The sequence below is a fragment of the Telopea speciosissima genome, chromosome 7 (assembly GCF_018873765.1).
Source record: "Telopea speciosissima isolate NSW1024214 ecotype Mountain lineage chromosome 7, Tspe_v1, whole genome shotgun sequence".
NCBI lineage: Eukaryota > Viridiplantae > Streptophyta > Magnoliopsida > Proteales > Proteaceae > Telopea > Telopea speciosissima.
In genome coordinates, this window is record NC_057922.1 from 25012022 (window position 1) to 25031730 (window position 19709).

Sequence of the window (19709 nt, forward strand, 5' to 3'; positions counted from 1 at the left end):
ATAATCCCTCTTCATAGTGTCATGTCCTTACACCTCCTTCTCACATTTTCTCACATTTTATGTTTCATTGCCTTCTGTCTCTCGGGTCTCAAACTCCGTTCCCTGAGGAGACAACATATGGAAGGGAGAGAATGAGAGATGCGTTTCTGCAAAAAAGCCTTTTTTATTTCCGATTTGTGATGAAATATGCAGATGCGCGTCCTTGAGACCTCATTCTTAGAGGACAAAAACAAAAAAAGCAGTTGTTGGGAAGTATCCTTGTTTCTTTTGTTCTTATCTTGGCCCTAATTGGAAATTTGGATTCTATGGGGATTAACCTTGGTTGGTAGGAAGGTTAAGTGATTTTTATCAATAGTAGTGAAGTGGGCTTTGTTGCAGTGATGATTCAGTTACTGTTCTTAGTTCTTTTTGCTGAAGGGGTCGTATCATTGCTTCTAATGGTGAAGATTGGGCCCTTGAGGGAGTTGGTGATGAAGAGCTTGGATCAGCTCAAAACAGGGAAAGGCCCAGCCACTGTAAAGACCATTGCTGGTACCATGTCCGTGATCCTTGCTTCGAACATAACTAGCATTCTCAAGATTCAGAACAAGGGAGCTAAGCTTGGGACTATGACACCCATGGATCAAGTCCTCTGGAGGACGCACCTGCTAGAGGCTTCGCTTATTGGTATGACAATGTCTATCTCTTTGCTTTCTACCTCGTTTTACCCTGTAAATGGACTTTTGGCTTTTCCCTGTTCTGTCTAGTTTTGAGGGGTGATTAAAAATTTGGCTTCCCGTTTGCATCTTTAGTTAGTTGTTTGTTTGCCTTCTCTGAACCCAAATCGTTCAAATTGCAATTTTGTAGTTAGTTTAAATTTTCTGAGCTTTATTCAACTCTCAGTTCAGGAATCTTTACAAGGAACACTGCATAGTGTGCAAGAGATTTTGTTTATCAATGTTTTGTAGCACTACTAATGGTAATTTTAGGGAAAGACAATGTGAAAACTATGGGAAATCCAGACTTTATCATGTTTGTTGGTGAGTGGATATTCTTTCGATATCAGATCTGATAAGTTGATACCACTGCCCAACTAGGCATTTTAGCAGGTGTTTTTGAGCAATAAATCTGCACCTTAGACCCTCATTGATTACACAAGGATCTGCCAAATACCCTTCAAACAATAAATAGAAAAGGAGAAAAAACAGAGGGAAGGGAATAAAGGGAAAAGAAGAAAACCTTAGGGGCAGTTTGCACCAGAAAAGGCTGTTCTTGTTATATTATGGTGATGCTGGTGACTGATAATAATGTATCTTTGTAAAATGCTGTCAGATGTTGATGTTTGCTTTGTACTTAGCTTAAGTAGAAGTAACTGCCATGGTAGAGGCTGGTACAACATTTACAGTTGTCACTGACTGGAATAACATAGGAAGTGTGAGAACTGTTATGGTGGATGTTGATACACACAAAAATGCATTGTAATGATGGATTTTTGAGGAGCTTCATTATGTTGTCTAAAATTTCAGTGTCTCTAACCTACCTCAGGTGCATGATAGTAAACAATACTAAGTTAAAACTGTCTTAAGCAATTTGGTGTGGTTTGTTTGGTAGTATTGTAATTCTTTACATTAGAAGAAGATGGATGTTGAGAGGGAGATAGGCAATGCAGTGTTTCTTTATTTTGACTACACCATGTGCCTAAGCAAGATCATCGATGCTATTCTTATTAGATTATTTATTAAACTATTTCACTTTCTAATACAAATTTTTTTGTAATTTTTTTGTTTATTATTAACCCTCAGAACATTGCAAGCCATCTGTGCCTGTTATTGATGGTTGTGGGATTTGAATTTCTCTCATGGATTGAAAAAATGTTTTAAGTCATTCCTTTGAAGGGCTCTCAGGAAGTACTTGTACTTGGGTCATTCCCTATTGTTTCGTCCCCTTACTGGGTAAACGGCTTTGGTCTATATCTGTTGTTGTTGTACTACATCCTCTGTATTTTACTTCTCTTTTCAGCAATTAAGTTCTTCGATCCTAATACAAAAGAATAAAAAAGGTTATCCATATCTTGTGAGAAATATTGGAGACTTGATGAGATAGGTATTCTATCCACAACATTGAGATGCAAAGTTAACGTTTTTTCTTTTGGAGATTGATTAGGATAAAGTTAAATTTATTAATCCCATAAGACTTTGTTGCTTGAAGTTGGATTTAGAGCTGAAGCATATTCTGGTCTGAGTGGGAAATGACTGTTAGAGATTCTAGAAAGCATTTGTATGGGATAATGATAATTAATGACCTAATCCGATAAAAATAATCTTATCTATTTATTGTCTACAAAATCGTGGAAGTATCTAAATATTAAATGAGGTGAATAATATATGTTGCAATATGTGGCACTTATAACTTGCCATATGTGCCAATTAAGGGTGTTGGGACCTATTGTTAGAAGGGCCCTCCTTAAGAGACTTAGCAGTCCCAAACATTACCTTGAACAGGTACTCCCAGAAAAACCATGTAAGTTTGCAGTTTTTATTTGGGGAACAATTAAAAAAATTTAAATTATACCTTCTTCTTCTTAGTGGTTGGTTGACAAGTAAAAGGTTTCGTCCTCTCTCTCTCTCTTTCTCTTTCTTTTATATATATAAGAAAAAATGTTATTGATAGTAAAACAATCAATATAGCTGTAAAACACATAGTAAAGTAGTCTTCTGACCACTGACAACCAAGTTGTAAGATTTTACTGATTGGGTATTAAAACCCTCAAAGACATAATGTAAAAGTGTAAAAGCCAAATGGCAAAGCAATCTAAAAATAGCTTTGCCAGTTAAAAGTATACTCCATCTACACTCGCATACATTTAGAAGTCCAAAACTATATTGTCCTTAGCCTCAAAAGTCAGAACCCACCCTGGGAGGGTTCCAAGTGACTCTCAAGTACCATACTATTCCTCTACTGCCAACTGGACCCTGGGGTTGTTGAGGGAAGATGGGTTAAGAACTTAAGATAGTAAATTATATATAAATAGTGAATAGTCATCTGATAAAGCTGACCCATTTTGTGACTATAATCTTTTTAGATGGGACCCTTTCATCAGTTGGTCATGATCCTCTAAAAATGATTCACATGAGCAGAACCATTATGGACCCAGTCTGTTTATGTTCAGGTCCTGTTGATTTAGACCCTAAATGTTCCCCAACATATAGTATGCATTTAATTGAGTTACAGGTGAAGTTAGCAAGGCTCTCACGTAGAGGCAAAGAAGGGCAAGTAGGAGTGACTGCGTATGGTTGGGAGTGAAACCATAGGAGATTATGAAGTGAAAGTAAAAAACAATGCTATGCTTCACCTTTGAAATCCTCTAAGTCATGTTGCTGGAGAGCAATTAAGCATTATTGTTCCTTCAAACTTGTCACGAGTAAATAACATGTCAAATGATGCTGGTGTGTAATTCCCCCTCCCCCCCTCCCACAGGCATTATCTAGTCCCTTGTTGCCACTAGTCCTCAATGCCCCTGGTGAGTTGTATTATTTCTAGTCTTTATCAGATGAGGTGTTTATTTATTAAAAAATGAAGGGTAAATTACACCTGGGGTACCTCACATTTCATAAATATTATGTTTGGGTAACCTGAGGTTTCTTATATGTTATGTTTGAGGTACCTTCTCTTTTCATAATTCCAATTTCACCCATATCCATGGAACAGAACTCACCGAGATCTCGGTAATATCTCGGTTTTTTGCAAAACCGGGATGAGATCAAAGGCGAAATGGGAGAAATAGTGAAATACACTGTCTTGGCCGAGATCTCGGTGGGAAACCTTGGTATACAAACACTTACTTAGGTGGTCTCGGTCATCTCGGTGGGAAACAAAGCTTTCAAAACAAGGGTGGTATGCGTAAATATCCAAGATTGCTTATTTATGCCAGAAACCAAGACAGACAATTATTTATGCCAAAACCAGGGCAAACACTTATTTATGCCTAACATCATTTTAGTAAATGTATTTATATTTGTTATTATCATTTACTTAAACGATATTAGGCATAAATAAGTGTATGTCCTGGTTTATAGCATAAATAACTGAATGTTCTAGTTTCCCACTAAGTCAAACTCCTATTTGGATTTTGATTTTGGAAAATTTGATAGTGCCATTGTGCTTAAATAGCCCAAAATAGGCTGTATACCAAGTTTCATGACCAAACTAGGTCAAAAACCCACCGAAACCATCAAATGAGTTCCAAAAAAAAAAAAGTGCACCAACTCGCCGAGATCTCGGCACAACTCGGTTGTTTGGCTGGGCGAAACCAGTACCGAAACTGAGTACTCAAACCATGCCCATATCCTCCACATCCCTTTCTCTCTCTCTCAGCTCTTACTACCATCAATAGCCGCACCAACATCATCAGCAACAACAGCACCACCACTGCCAACTCTATTACCCCAAATGGTATATTCTCCATTCCCCCCATAGTTTCACTTCATCATTCCATTTCTCCACTTAGATTCTACATCCCTAGGCCTGTCAAATGCTGTGAATGGAAGCTTGAGAAATCTAACAGCAAGAGCATAAGATTGACCTGAAACCATGCCTAGTGGTACTGCAGTAACCGGCTGTAGTTGCTGGCTTGTATCTCACAGAAGTGAGATTGGTTCGCGGCAAGACTCTAGGGCTTAGGTCTCCCTAAGGTAAGGACTCAACTACCAAAATATTAGGAAGAAAGGGGAAGGGATTAGAGGGATCGATGGATAACTAAGGTGGCTGGAATCTTGTTGGGCAGAGCAGGAAAATGAGAAAAGAAAAAACTAAGGAACCATGTAAAGGGAGTAAGGGAATAACAATTAGATGAGAATAGAAGCAACATAGATTGAAGGAAGGAAAGAAAGAAGGAACTTATCTGATGGGAAGGATAACCAGAAAGAAATAGAAGCGGAAGAAGAAGACTACGGCAGGTCTTTTAACAGGTTCTCACACACAGTTGTATCACAGTAACAATTCAAATCCATATTTATTCCTTCCCCTAATTATTATTTGCCGAGAGAGAGTTTGTTTTTTGGGTAGTATCTGCTCCTCTTGATTGGTCTAATTGAACAGACCATTCATTCCACCTGATACAGAACAAAAGACACAAAAACCTTGTTGATTAAACTGGCACCAAGTGATTTCAAAGCTAGAGCTAAAACCGGTGATCCTCTGAACTGGGCCTTTGATGGACCAATAATAATTGGCATAACACTCAAGGATATTGGTGCGGCCGTTGATGTAAAAACTTTCAATAGCTGTTATATTTCTAACCTTTTTCCATGTCCCTGTATATAATATTCCATTACTCTTACTGCCAGTACTTCAGTATCCCTTGGGACTCTATCATTTCGGGTTCTATTTCTAAGTTCTGATTGTGAAGCATGATAAATCTAGATCTTAACAATTTTCTTAACATAATAAACCCATTCTTTTGCTTGAAGTAACTGCATCTATATCCAAGTTCTGATTGTGATAGCGGGACAAATCTAGATCTTAACAATTTTTCTCAACATAATAAACCCATGCTTTTGCTTGAAGTAACTGCATCTTGGTGCTTGAACTTTTTTCCTTCTTAGCATGGTAAAGGAAAACATGAAAAGTACAATTATGGCACATTCAACAGAGCAATAAATTAACCAAGAACATCCAAGACGAGATACCGTGGTGTATGCTCTTTGCCGACGATTTCGTTTTGGTGGATGAGACCTAAGCAAGGATTAGCACTAAGTTAAAGATGTGGAGATCAACCTTGGAAACAAAAGGCTTTAAGATTAGTAGATCAAAGACGGAGTATATGAGGTGTAACTTTAGTTGCACTATGATGGATAATGACATGGTGAAAATTGAGGAGAGAGAGATACCGCCAAGTGACTATTTTAGATATCTGGGGTCTATCATAAACAAATAAAGTGACATAGATGATGATGTTTCACAAAGAATTAAAGTGGGATGGATGAACTGGAGAGGGGCGACCGGAGTACTGTCTGACTGCCACATTCCTTTAAAACTTAAAGGAAAGTTTTACAAGACTGTTGTCTGACCAAGTATGATGTATGAGGCGGAATGTTGGACAGTTAAAAAGTGCCATGTAGCGAAGCTATGATGGCAGAGATGAGGATGCTAAGATGGATGTGTCGCAAAAGTAGGATGGATAAAGTGAAAAACGAACGGATTAGAGCTGGTGTGGGAGTTGCCCCGATCAGCGACAAGCTCCGAGAATGTCGCCTAAGATGGTTTGGCCATGTACAATGGAGACCTGAGGATGCCTCAGTAAGGAGGAGTGATCTGATCCCGATTGAAGGAGCTAAAAGAGCTAGGGGCAGGCCTAAAATGACCATAGGTGAGGTAACGAAGAATGACATGCACAGCTTGGGGCTTGTGCCAAGTATGACCTAAGATAGAGCCTATTGGAGGGCAAAGATCCACGTTGTCGACACCATTTAGCTGAGTTTTTCCTGTTTTCCTGGTCTAGCCTCTTTCCTCTTACTCTCATTTTTCATCTTCTTTTTCTAACTTTTCTTATCTCATTTCTTAATTTCTAATCTTCATTTCTATTACTTCCCTTTCCCTTGTGGGGACCTCAGTTTTCCATACTTCTTCAAAGGATCCATGTAGCTTACCCCATTTAGTTGGGATAAGACTGAGTTGTTGTCAAAAGAGCAATAAATATAATCTTTCAGGTGCATGATGATGTACCTCATTTCCAGCCCTAGTAACATGTGTACACCATTGGTTTTGTACCAATTGTTGGGTGGATCCTCGCCAAAATTTTTGCAGATATTGCATTTTTAATTTTTTTTTGGGTAAGTAACAAAGAAACTTTATCGTGATTAAGAAACTAAGTACAACCAGATCATACAAGCTAATAGTACAACAACTAAAAAGCTGCCACCAAGGCTTGAAACTCACAAGAGAACTGAAAAATGGCCCAGGGATCCAAGTTCATTGAATGTCTATTAACACCTCCCTTGGCTCATTGTCTGCTAGTGAAATAACCGAGCACATTCTTTATAAGAAAACATAACTTCCGTAAGGACATTGCGATCTGGCTTTCCCTCCAATGACCTTCAGAACAAGTCGGAAAGACATATAATCGTCAACATGGAGTCTCTTTTGATGACTGTATTCCACCAACAGTTGTCCACTGAAATCTTCAGTCCTTTGATAACTGCCTTAAGTTCAGCTCTAATGGAATTGGCAGCCATCAACATTGAGCTTGATGGTGTTGGGTGGAAGGGGGGACATTGTGGTATTTAACCACCACAGTAATGACGAGAAAGGAATCTAGCAGTCATTTCATATGTTAGGATTTTATAAAGTAATAGCTATAGCTCACTCATATATGATTCATGAATTGGACAATGGTCTATCAGCGTATGCAGTAATTGTTATGTTTGGTTCTAACTTCTAAGGCCTGCAGCATTAGTCTATCATATTATTGAATTTTGATCATATACTGTCAAAAGAAAAGAAAACAATTAATAACACTCCCTTGTTATAATTAAGTGATTCGGTCTCCGCCCAAACAATTAGAAAATGAAATTTGTAAATGAAAAAAATAGTAGACTTCTGAAAGCTGAAGTATTTAAGCAAGCCAAATTAACTCACTCTGTTGAGAATGCTGATTACTTGTGCAGTTTAATTTCCTCGTGTCCTTTGATGTTTGTTGTTGCTATCGAGGAAGTTGGAGTGCCTAGTGGTTGGTCTTCTATGATCTGGATATTCTCCTTTTGTTCTGTCCTATCTTGTTCATGAAACTATAACTGCAGTATACCACTTGGCGCCAGAATTATGACTTTAGAAAAATTTATTCCTTACCTTTATGGTGATTGAAAATGCTTCGGATGTGGCTCAAGCTCGGGATATTAGCATGTAGAGAGAGACTCTTACAACTCATCTTAAAGACAAATGGGCAGTTGAATTTTTTTTTAAACCATTGATTGCTGGCCAGGTTTCTTTTAAGCTAATTCATTTCTTCCTAAATAATGTTTTATCTTGCAGGATACTCCTTATTTCTCGGATTTGTAATCGATCGTTTACACCACTATTTAGAAAAAGTAACTGGGTTGAGGACAGAGAACCAGCATCTCAGAAAGAAAGAAGAGAAAACTTCTAAGGAAATAAAATTGCTCCGGGAAGAGATCTCAAATTTGACAGAAAATCTGAAGAAGATGAAATTGACATGTGAGGAGAAGGATAAACAGGTGCTTTCTGCAGAAGCTCATGTTGCTGCCCTTCAGAAACAATCTGAGGATCTACTTCTTGAGTATGACCGCCTGTTGGAGGATAACCAAAATCTTCAGAGCCAGGCTATTGCATACAGGAATTGAGAGACTAGTGGAATGCCAACCATTTGGTCATTAGTATGCATTTGCATGGTGATATTATTTGGTCAAATGTCTCCTTGACCATACCGGAACTGATACAGATCAACAGCTTCTTTAGAAGGACTGTTGTGTTTGGAGTTGAAATGGGGAGGTTCCTTTGGGAAGATGCTGTTGAAAATTTTGTACCATCTCTATTTTTTTTTTGCTTCTCATTCTTCAGTTTTCTAGATTTTGCTGATACCGAGTCAGCTGAAGAGGTGAAACCAACATAGACTGTAAGAAATTCTGGTCCGTTTTCCTCAGAGGTCGAACATTGTTGGATCATCAATGTAATTGAAAAGTTGGAAGGATATTCATCTTTCTTCATGATGAGTTTTATTGGTTGAAATGGTTTTAGACATTTTATTGATCAGTTTCTATGTCATTTGATGTGGTTAATTAGATGGAAAATTATCAAGTTTATTCCTCTCATTCTTTTGAGGATATGGCGAGCTGTTTCATTCTTCACTGGCTTTGGATACTCTTGTCTAGGCTCAATTTTTTTAGACTAGAAGTGAAGCATAGTGACAGAAAAAAAAATTTCACTGGTAAAGTAAAATGAAATAATGGACAGTGAGTGAGGGAAAATAACTTAAAGTGAGGTAATATTGACAAGTTTTACATCACAAATTAATTTCCAGTGTCTGTGGAACTAATGCAAAGTTTTCCAAATCCCCTTATGTTTTTTCTTCTTGCTAATATTTTTCCTGAAATATTATTTTCCATTTTCTGCTGAAATAACACACTTTTTTCCACCTCTCCTACATTCTATGTTTGATGGGGCTTGTTTCTTGCTTTTCTACCAATCTACCAACGTTTGGAATAGAGAGTTCATGTTCTTTACTTGAATTAAAAGATCTTTAGCTTTTGGTGTTCATGGCACTAGTGATGTTCTATTCATTTCAATGGGAACTTGAAGAATACGACAACGAAAAGTAAGCAGCAATTTAGCTGAGTAGTTGTGTATATGGCCTGTGGAGATCAATTTCCAGACTGTTGTTTGTGGTTCCCAAGCAAGTGATCTGTGGAATCATCACTCATTTGACCATAAGCAATTTGATTCAGTTATTAGATGGTTAGCTCATGAAGACAGGCTTCAAGCCCACGCCCCCTGCCTGCATACAAGAAGTTCTGGAGCCTAAAATACTCAATAACTACAGTATCGAACTGAGGATGGGGAAAGGGAGCAGGGTTTCCTTTATCAATGTAATATTCAAAGATGCTGTCAACTTTTGCCTGACTGTGAGGTGAAGTAAACAGCCATGGTCCTGCTTTTTTCACAAATATTACTTTACTTTTGGCATCCAAACCTGTAATACTTTTAACTCTGCAAGTAATTCTCATAAGGCTAAGGCATGCATGTTCTGAAATAGGAATACATGGGTTTGCTCATTTCATTTTCCTCTGACATGTTCAAGACATGACACCATCTGATCCAACAAAGGTGGAGTTAAAATTCATCCTTCCTCTTCTAGGTTTGTATCAATGATGTCTAGAAGCATGCTGGAATGGATTGCAGGTCTGTCAATGAGCCAAGGTAGATCGGTTAGCATGAGCCATGCCCTGTGGCTCATGAATACTCAGCTTCCTCCTCAGGAGCAATCTTCAAGTATCAATGAAATAGCAGCTGAGTTGGCTAAATGCAAGCATTGGTGAGTATAGACAGTTTGGGCCGAAATGCAGCTGAGTTGTCAGCCAAAACTCTCTGTGAAGGTTAGTGCTGGAATTCCAAAAGAAGCATGAAAGAAATTTTGGGTTAGGTTCAAGTATTAATGTAGAGCTTTGCAAATTTTGAAAGGATCCATGCAGCCGACCCCATTTAGTTGGGATAAGGCTGAGTTGTTGTTGTAGAACTTTGCAAAATCATTTCACAGGTGAAAGTACTTGTGGGTATACCTTGGGGGAAAACAGTGAGATTTCCTTTGAGCATATGATTGCAAGTGAAGGGAAAGGAGTTCCTGCAAGAAATGGGTTTTGATGAGAAATGCAACCTTCAGTTTGATACTGCAGAGATCTATTCAAGTTATCTTCTCTTGCTATTTTGGGTGTTAATTGAACAAGTGAGCAATTAGTCTTCTCATGAAACATCAACCATGGAAAAATTATCCTCTCCAATTCCCTAAAGCTCGGCAGTGCGGCAGTGCTAGGTGGAGATGCTGACACATGGCAGCTCGGACATCCAACGGTCCGAGCTCAACATAGTCAATGAGCTCGGACTGTTGGATGTCCGAGCTGCCACGTGTTGGCATCTCCACCTAGCACTGCCGCACTGCCGAGCTTTAGGAATTGGAGAGGATAATAATCCTCAACCATATTACTGTACTGAGACAATCCAAACAAAAACATGGTACAGTACTTTTGTAAGATGACATGAATTTTAGGGACAAGGGTGGGTTGCTCTGCAATCAGTATCCTTAACCAATATCTGAGAATACATGTATCTCTGTAATGAATAAACCAGATCTTGACTGCAGCATTTTTTCTTCTTCTTCTTCCTCTCTCTCTCTCTCTCTCTCCATCTGTTGAAGTTGGCCTCTCTTGTGGGCCACAGACTACAGACACCCTAATAGCTGTCTCTAAGGCTTTTTCCCCTTGAAGTAGAAGAAATGTCTGCTAGCTCCCTGTATCTAGGATTGCCTCTGTTAATCTTTAGGGGCTAAAAGTAGACATTTGATTCATATTATTCATAGAGTCCAAACTAAACTTGCAAATTGGAAAATTGCTCTATTATCTTAAGCAGGACGGTTGGTTTTCATTAAATCAATAATAAACTCTATTCCAACCTATTTGATGTCCTGTTTTTTGTTCCCCAAATGCATTTGCTCCAGATTGGATGCAATTAATTCTAAATTTTGGAGAGGAGAAGCTGAGCATCGAAGGAAGATTTCCCTAATTCCTTAGATTGACTATTGTAAGTCTAAAATAAAGTGTCTTAGCTTTAGGTTGAGTTCCACACATAATGAAGCTCTTTTAATTCACCTTGGCTGGAGGCATTTGAAAAATCCCTCATCTTTTAGGAGTAGGCTTTTAAGGGCTAAATATTTCCCAAATAAAAGTATTTTTGCCTATGATTTCTCTCCTAAAAGGGGATCCTGGGTATGGAATAACATCTCTCATGTGTGTTTTGTTCTTTCTAAAGATAAGCTGATTGACATCTTTTTATTTTTTGTGGCTTCTCAAAAAGAATATGGGCAACAGGGTTATTGGGACTGAGATCTGAATATCTCCATGCTCGGTCATTATTTAAGAGAACATATTACAATCTCCTTCGATGAATAGAACTGATGCATCATTTTTCTTAACTGTGTTATCCATTACTTGCTATTTCTTATGGACTTCTAGGAACCATTGCATATTATCCAAAACCTAGCCTAGCCCTGTGATGATTACGAGAAACATTAATAAATGGATCTCTTCTCTGAATCTTGTTCAATTAAGGCTCAAGATCCTGTGGCTTCCCCAACTTTGATCCTATCTGAATACCATGAGCTGCTTAAATCTAGGAATTATACTATGAACTGAATTTCCCTCCACCCACGGTGAATGGGATCCCGAAGGGCGAGAGAGTGCATGGGTATCAGGAGGGTATTTGGAACAAACTAAAATCCTAGGAGGGGTTTGTGAACCTTAGGATGGTGGGTGAACCGTCCTCTATGGGTTTTAGTGCACAATATCAGAATGGGTATCGGCCAACCCAAAAATCGATATGGTATCACATCGGTATCGACATGGATCGGCTGTATCAGACAAATTTATCCCTGATTTTCCTTTTAAAAATAGGACTTTAACTATTTTACCCCTTGTCCATACTATCTCACCGATACTGTATTGGTAAGATACGTATCGCCCGTATTACGAAACCAATACCTCAAATAATGTCTGTAGAATCAGAATAATAAGAAAAGTCAACCAATCTAATCGATGTTATAGTGATTAGGAGGTTTTGATTATTGCAGAAAAAAGGGATCTTCACTAATTAATATGATCTTTAGACACTTGGTGGATCATGAGTATCTTGTGAGATGCAAGCAATACCACAGCTCTTGCATATCAATGAGGTTTCCATATCTCAGACAGGGTGATCATAAGTCACAATCGTTCATTTTGTGGACTTTTTAACTCAAATCTCACAAGACAAGGAGACTTGGTAAAATAAACGAGGAGAAAAAGGAACAGCGGTCAGATCGCATGGAGAATCGGGCAGAGCTTCAGGTGCAAAATGTGAAATGATTATTTTGGAGCCACACGCGTGTGAAAGATGCCCGTCTTATAAGAAGAGTGACACGTGTGAAAAACCAACTATTTCGTCACCACATGGCTCTCCCCGCGCGCCAACCTCGCCTTGCCCAGCTCAAACTCTTGCCGCTCTCTTCCTCTCTCGCTCCTCTCTTCCCTCACCATGCCTTTTCCAGGCTAATCACCTTCAATAAAATCTCTCTCTCTTAATCTCTTCCCAGCTCTGCAAAAATCAAGGCAAGCCTTTAGCGACATTCTTTACTCCATTTAGCTTAATCTCTCTCTCTCTCTCTCTCTCTCTCTCCGATGAAATAAGCATTTTCAGATTCAAGTCTACAGAAAAATAAATTTACAGATTTGAATTGGTTTTCTCTTCTTGTCTGTCTTTCTTTCTGCATATTAGAGACATACTTGGATATTTAAGCTCATGTAATATTTCGTGTTTTCTTCTGCAACCAGCATTTCCTGAATATAGTGACACTCACTACAGGTGAATTCTTTTTGGAAATAATTTGATTCTTTTGGGTTGTGGAAAATGGCTGGGAATGAGTGGATTAATGGGTACTTGGAAGCAATTCTCCATAGTGGGGCTTCGGCAATCGAGGAAAATAAGCCATCACAGGTTAACCTGCGTGAGAGAGGCCACTTCAACCCAACCAAGTACTTTGTGGAGGAAGTGGTCACAGGGGTCGATGAGACAGACCTCCATCGTACATGGATCAAGGTCGTTGCCACCCGCAACACTCATGAACGCAGCTCTAGGCTTGAGAACATGTGTTGGCGCATTTGGCATCTCGCCCGCAAGAAGAAACAGGTTCACAACTCTCCATTTCTATCTATTTATTAAATGATTAGAGATACTGTTCTTATTGTTTGTTCTTTTGAAAAAAAAATAAAAAAATTCAATCCAAGTCTGAGAATGCTTGTTTGTGGGGGTGATTGAATAGTTAGAATGGGAAGATTTACAACGAATAGCAAACAGGAGATTGGAGCGGGAGCAGGGACGGAGGGATGCTACGGAAGACATGTCTGAAGATTTGTCCGAGGGTGAGAAGGGGGATACCATGGGTGAGCTGGTGAGTTGTGAGACCCCAAGGAAAAAGTTCCAGAGAAACTTTTCCAACCTTGAAGTGTGGTCTGACGATAACAAGGGGAAGAGACTGTACATTGTCCTCATCAGGTAATCTTTTTTGCGAAACTGTGATACACGACATCTTGGATTCTTTGATTTAATTTCCAACATAGATTGAACTATATTGTTGCTCACTGATGGAGGTGCACCTACTCATCATGAATTTGGAAACTTAAAATATTCCTTTATGATGATTCCAAATTGTTCTGAACACCATTCAGGATTCATTGATTTAGTTTCCAATATTGTTTGTTGCTCACTGATTGAGGTGCACCTACTCATCATTAATTTGGAAACTTGAAATATCCTTATGATGATTCCAAACTGTTCAGAACATTCCATTCATACATTGTCACATAAGGAAACCCTGTAATTCAGTGTTTTGACTTTACCATTTTCTGTCACAACTTATTTTATGATCAGTTTGCATGGTTTGGTCCGAGGAGAAAACATGGAGCTTGGTTGTGATTCTGACACTGGTGGCCAGGTAACATAAGATATCCATCTGGGAAACAATTTTGAGACTATTGGATATGGGAAGTTGTTAATTTTGTTGAGGAAATCTCAGGTCAAATATGTTGTGGAGCTTGCTCGGGCACTTGCTATGATGCCAGGTGTATATAGGGTGGATCTATTCACTCGACAGATATGTTCACCAGAGGTTGATTGGAGTTATGGAGAACCCACAGAGATGCTAACCTCTGGCTCTGAAGATGCAGATGGAATTGATGTCGGTGAGAGCAGAGGTGCTTATATTATAAGGATACCATTTGGTCCACGGGACAAATATCTTAGCAAAGAGTTACTGTGGCCGCATATTCCAGAGTTTGTTGATGGAGCGCTTGCTCATGTTCTTAATATGTCGAAGGTATTGGGCGAACAAATTGGTGGGGGCCAACCTGTTTGGCCTTATGTCATTCACGGCCACTATGCAGATGCTGGGGATAGTGCTGCACTTCTTTCTGGTGCTTTGAATGTCCCAATGGTTCTTACTGGACATTCTCTTGGAAGGAACAAATTGGAACAACTTTTAAAGCAAGGACGCCAATCAAAGGAGGATATCAATTCAACATACAGGATAATGCGGAGGATAGAAGCAGAGGAGTTGTCCCTTGATGCAGCTGAACTTGTCGTCACCAGTACCAGGCAAGAGATTGAAGAGCAGTGGGGCTTATATGATGGCTTCGATGTGAAGCTGGATAAGGTCTTGCGTGCACGTGCCAGACGTGGGGTCAATTGCCATGGGCGGTACATGCCAAGGATGGTGGTAAGTGTGAACTGACGGTTGGTTCTTTTTTTTCAGTTATGCTATACTATTTTCGTTTGCCTAAAGAGGTGCTATTTCAAAAGGAGGAAAGATGCCTCGAGAGATATGTACGCTTTATAAAATTTACTAGTGCAACCAAACAAAATAAGGATGATAATGAAGGAGTATGAGGTTTGCAGGTTATTCCTCCAGGCATGGATTTCAGCAGCGTGGTAGTTCAAGAGGACACAACTGAAGTTGAAGGGGAGCTCACTGCACTTACAGGTGGCACTGATGGGTCTTCTCCTAGGGCAGTCGTCCCCCCTATTTGGTCTGAAGTAAGACATTTCTGAAATCATTATCTATCTTCAATATCATCATAGCTATCTTTTCCTTGATCAAAGGAAAGTGCCAATGCAGGTGATGCGCTTCCTCACGAATCCTCATAAACCAATGATCTTGGCCTTGTCAAGACCAGATCCAAAAAAGAACATCACCACCCTCTTGAAAGCCTTTGGGGAATGTCCTCCATTGAGAGAGCTTGCCAATCTTGTAAGGAACCAACCCCAATTTACTCAGGTTCACCCTAAGATAATATTCCTGATGCTTTTTTTGAACTCATATGCTTGTACAGACACTCATAATGGGGAATAGGGAGGATATAGATGGGTTGTCTGGTGGCAATGCAAGTGTGCTCACCACAGTATTGAAGCTGATCGACAAGTATGACCTCTATGGCCACGTGGCATATCCAAAACATCATAAGCAAACTGATGTACCTGACATCTACCGCCTTGCAGCAAAAACAAAGGTTTTTTAGACTGATCATTGTCTTTAACTAGATTTCTTTGGTTTTAAGAAGGCTGATCAGCTAGTGGTTGGGAATCATGGCAGGGAGTCTTCATAAATCCAGCATTAGTTGAGCCTTTTGGTCTTACTTTAATAGAGGTTAGATTCAATTATATCTCATGCATGTTTATATCATTCTCCTTGTTCGATAAACTAAATTCTGACTTTTACTTGACATTATGTAGGCTGCTGCACATGGTCTTCCGATGGTTGCAACCAAAAATGGTGGTCCAGTTGACATTCATCGGGTACGGATAGATCTAAATCTTGTTGGCTGATGACTACTTAAATGATATGATGTACAAAAACTGCGAAGAATGTTTAGAAATATAAAGAGAAAAACAATGTTTGTTTTGCATACTAGATATGTCCTTTATCAGCAACTATATATATTCATCAATATTTAAAGGTTCCAAGTATGGAATGACACATTTGGCCTGTCTAGATCATAAGGTTCTCAGAAAACTGGAATCTCTTTATATTGTAAGATCATGTCACCTTGTCCATAATTGAAATGGTTGAGCTTTCATCAACTGACTTCCAGTTGGAAGAGCATTGAGTGTACTATTAAGTTGGTAATTCTTGACGAATTTGGGAAAGTTTCTAATGAAGGGGTTCTACACCCCCCAGCTTTTTTTCTTCGTTAGCTTGGTGAAATATTTACTTGACTTCAACTCAGCTGTATCTGATTAGAAGCAATTTTCTAACAAAGTGTGTTCTAGCATTGCCTGTCCAAAAAGTTAAACGCAGAGTGTTTACTTCGTATTATATTTTCTTAAAGTTCTAGTATAACATTTTCCTTTTATCTCTTTGGATGACTTTTAGGCACTGAACAATGGGTTACTTGTGGACCCGCATGATCAACAAGCCATAGCTGATGCACTGCTTAAACTAGTTGCAGAAAAGAATCTGTGGCTTGATTGCAGAAAGAATGGATGGAAGAATATACACCTATTCTCTTGGCCTGAACACTGCCGCACATACTTGACGAGGGTGGCAGCATGCCGGATGAGGCATCCTCAATGGCAAACAGATACACCTGTAGATGACATGGCCTCAGACGAGTCCCTTGGTGACTCACTCAAGGACGTGCAGGACATGTCCCTGAGACTCTCATTTGATGTGGAGAAGTCACTTGATGGTTCCTTGGACAGTGCTGAATTACAGAAAGTGGCAGCAGCCAATGGTGATCCAGAGGTGCAAGACCAAGTGAAACGGATCCTAAGCAAGATAAAGAAACCAGCATCAGATCCCCAAGAAGACAAGGATGGAAAGAAACAGACTGAGAATGTGGTGAACAAGTATCCTGCCCTGAGAAGGCGTAAGAGACTGATTGTTATAGCACTTGATTTATATAACAACAATGGAGATCCAGACAGTAAGATGCTTCAGGTAATACAAGAGATATTCAAGGCTGTCCGATTAGATGCCCAAGCCTCTAGATTCTCAGGATTTGCTTTGTCAACAGCTATGCCAGTGTTTGAGATTCTAGAATTCTTGAAAACTGGAAAGATTGAAGCAACCGACTTTGATGCTTTGATATGTGGTTGTGGGAGTGAAATGTATTACCCAGGCATTTACACAGAAGAGAATGGGAAGCCCTATCCAGACCCAGACTACACAACACATATAGACTACCGTTGGGGTCATGAAGGCCTAAAGAAGACCATTTGGAATTCATTAATAAACTCACAGGATGGTGTAGGAGTTATCTCTAATGATTCTTCAAGCCCCATTCAGGAAGATGTAAAATCAGCAAATTCTCATTGTGTGTCGTATTTGGTCAAGGATCCCAGTAAGGTATATATAAATTTTTTAACTAATAATTTATGTTTTTAAATTGGCAGAGTGTAACTGATTATTTATGCTTCTAGATTGTCCTAATATCGTGATGGGCATTTTCTCAGGCAAAAAGAGTGGATGATCTGAGGCAGAAGCTAAGGATGCGTGGGCTACGTTGCCATCCAATGTACTGCAGGAATTCAACAAGAATGCAAGTTGTCCCATTCCTTGCCTCTCGAGCTCAGGCTCTCAGGTACAGATTGATTAATTATTTGTTTGTGTATATGGTATATCTGATGAGAAACTAAATCTTGTTGGTAGATTAGGCTTTCGAGACTTGGTGTGTGCAACAACAAAATGCTTGTTTGTGTCCTACACCAGAACAAGCATTTATCAATGAAAGATTCCAAACCCAATGATGGAAACTAGACATAAATTACAGTTAGTACCTCAAGTTTCCCGAAGAACTATGTAACTACCTACTTATCAGAGATACAGAGGAGTCTGGATGTCGAGTCCTGGATAACCTAAGACGTGACACTCAAATTTGAGACTAATTGTCATTCACCTCTTGGATGGAAATCTCACAAGAAGATATTCCTATTAAATAATCCTATGTATGTCCAATTTAGGCAAGAAAGTTTTGGTGGTAGTGGTTGGGAGGGGGGGAGGGGGATGGAGAGAGGATCCCAAATTGTTTGATGGTTGAACTGTAGTCACACTAGAACACATTTCCAGTGGCAGTTTCAAGCACAATTTAAACTTGATAAATTGCATGGTATTCAATGTTGGAGCTTGGAACTTGTGAACAACCAATATAGGATCTCATTCCTCTTTGTTCTTTTCTCTGTTATGTTTGTTAAGTTCATTAATCATCTGTATCACAACCTGTACTGGTGTCAATCACCCTCTAATCTATCAGATGGTTTGAAAATTTCCCCTTGTTTTGAGCTTTGAATGGTGTTTCTGCCTTCTCATGAACTGGCTGCTAGGTATCTTTATGTTCGCTGGGGACTGAATGTTGCAAATATGTATGTGATTCTGGGTGAGACGGGTGACGCAGATTATGAAGAAATGATTCCAGGAACCCACAAGACAATTATCATGAAAGGACTAGTGCAGAAAGGTTCTGAAGAGTTGCTCAGGACGTCAGGAAGCTATATGAGGGATGACATTGTTCCTGGGGAAAGCCCATTTGTGGCACACACTAATGGTGCAACTGCTGAGGAGATCTCAAATGCTCTTAAGGCACTATCCAAGTCTATTGCTTGAATATGAGAGGACAAAGCCTCTGTATCTTATATCAAGGTGGAGGTTTATGTAGTCTTCTTTTTGTTCCTTTTCTAATTAAGTGCAAATTTCTATTCCTCAGTTATTTGCAATATAGGTGTGAGTCAAAATGTAGCCAGTTGATGGCCACCATTGTTTCCTAAATTCTTTTGTTCAAATAATAGATAGCAGCACGCAAGTTACTATCAGTGTAATTACTTCATTAGGTCACATTGTCTTAATTTTTTTGTATGTTTCTCCATAGTCCTTGGCAAAGACAACTCTTGCTTTTAAAACAATCTTCCCAAAATTAACTTTCTAAAACTCCTTAAGAATATTATGTTAGGGAAAAGACTGGGTATGGTAGCACCCTATGTGTCTATCTCTCTCTTCCTCCCTTTGAGTGGTAAAGGAGTCATTTTAAAGTAGGAAAAGCGAAATAGACACATAGGGTGCTAGCATACCGTATACTGCTAGCATACCAATCTCTCTCCGTTATTTGACTTTCCTAAATTGAGCCAATCACAATATATTATATATATCTTGGATCATATCCAATTAAGTTATGATATCGTTGTAATTAGCAAAAAGAAAACTAAAATTGTAGAGAAAAGATTCTCTGCTACATCATCTCTCTTATCATGATGTGAGATCTTATCTCTCATTATAAGTCCATGGACTTATGTGTCTAACCCCTTCCTCGTACCGTAACATGACACGAACTTGACCCTTGGTTGGATCAGTTTAGAGTAGAGTCAATAGTTTTTTTTTTTTCTTCTTTATATGCATGGGTTCTTGACTCTAATCGAGGTGATGATTTTTT

General features: G+C 39.1%; 2 protein-coding genes across 4 annotated transcripts; both read left to right on the forward strand.

Moving 5' to 3' along the window:
* Positions 1-124: 124 nt before the first annotated feature.
* Positions 125-8745, forward strand: LOC122666723 (B-cell receptor-associated protein 31-like). Its single transcript, XM_043862781.1, has 3 exons — positions 125-260; positions 300-666; positions 8008-8745. The coding sequence occupies exons 2-3, from the start codon at positions 381-383 to the stop codon at positions 8334-8336; spliced, it is 615 nt and encodes a 204-aa protein (XP_043718716.1). The 5' UTR covers positions 125-260; positions 300-380; the 3' UTR covers positions 8337-8745.
* Positions 8746-13013: 4268 nt separating this feature from the next.
* Positions 13014-19091, forward strand: LOC122669730 (probable sucrose-phosphate synthase 3). 3 transcript variants are annotated; one of them, XM_043866572.1, is made up of 13 exons: positions 13014-13422; positions 13556-13788; positions 14164-14227; positions 14309-15007; positions 15187-15324; positions 15407-15538; positions 15621-15797; positions 15881-15934; positions 16021-16083; positions 16661-16986; positions 17017-17635; positions 17743-17870; positions 18610-19091. In XM_043866572.1, the coding sequence occupies exons 1-13, from the start codon at positions 13144-13146 to the stop codon at positions 18887-18889; spliced, it is 3192 nt and encodes a 1063-aa protein (XP_043722507.1). In that variant the 5' UTR covers positions 13014-13143; the 3' UTR covers positions 18890-19091. The 3 variants fall into 3 exon arrangements, with proteins under 3 accessions (XP_043722507.1, XP_043722506.1, XP_043722508.1); XM_043866571.1 differs by having other exon boundaries at positions 13015-13422; positions 16661-17635; XM_043866573.1 differs by lacking the exon at positions 16021-16083 and having other exon boundaries at positions 13015-13422; positions 16661-17635.
* Positions 19092-19709: the final 618 nt, after the last annotated feature.

What these genes read in the sequence shown, in the direction of transcription:
- LOC122669730 (XM_043866571.1), top strand. Translation starts at nt 13,144, where the DNA reads ATGGCTGGGAATGAGTGGATTAATGGGTACTTGGAAGCAATTCTCCAT. An exon ending in TGAGAGAGCTTGCCAATCTT is followed by an intron (nt 15,539 to 15,620) that starts GTAAGGAACCAA and finishes ATGCTTGTACAG; the next exon opens with ACACTCATAATGGGGAATAG. An exon ending in TCTCGAGCTCAGGCTCTCAG is followed by an intron (nt 17,871 to 18,609) that starts GTACAGATTGAT and finishes ACTGGCTGCTAG; the next exon opens with GTATCTTTATGTTCGCTGGG.
- LOC122666723 (XM_043862781.1), top strand. Translation starts at nt 381, where the DNA reads ATGATTCAGTTACTGTTCTTAGTTCTTTTTGCTGAAGGGGTCGTATCA. An exon ending in GCTAGAGGCTTCGCTTATTG is followed by an intron (nt 667 to 8,007) that starts GTATGACAATGT and finishes TTTATCTTGCAG; the next exon opens with GATACTCCTTATTTCTCGGA.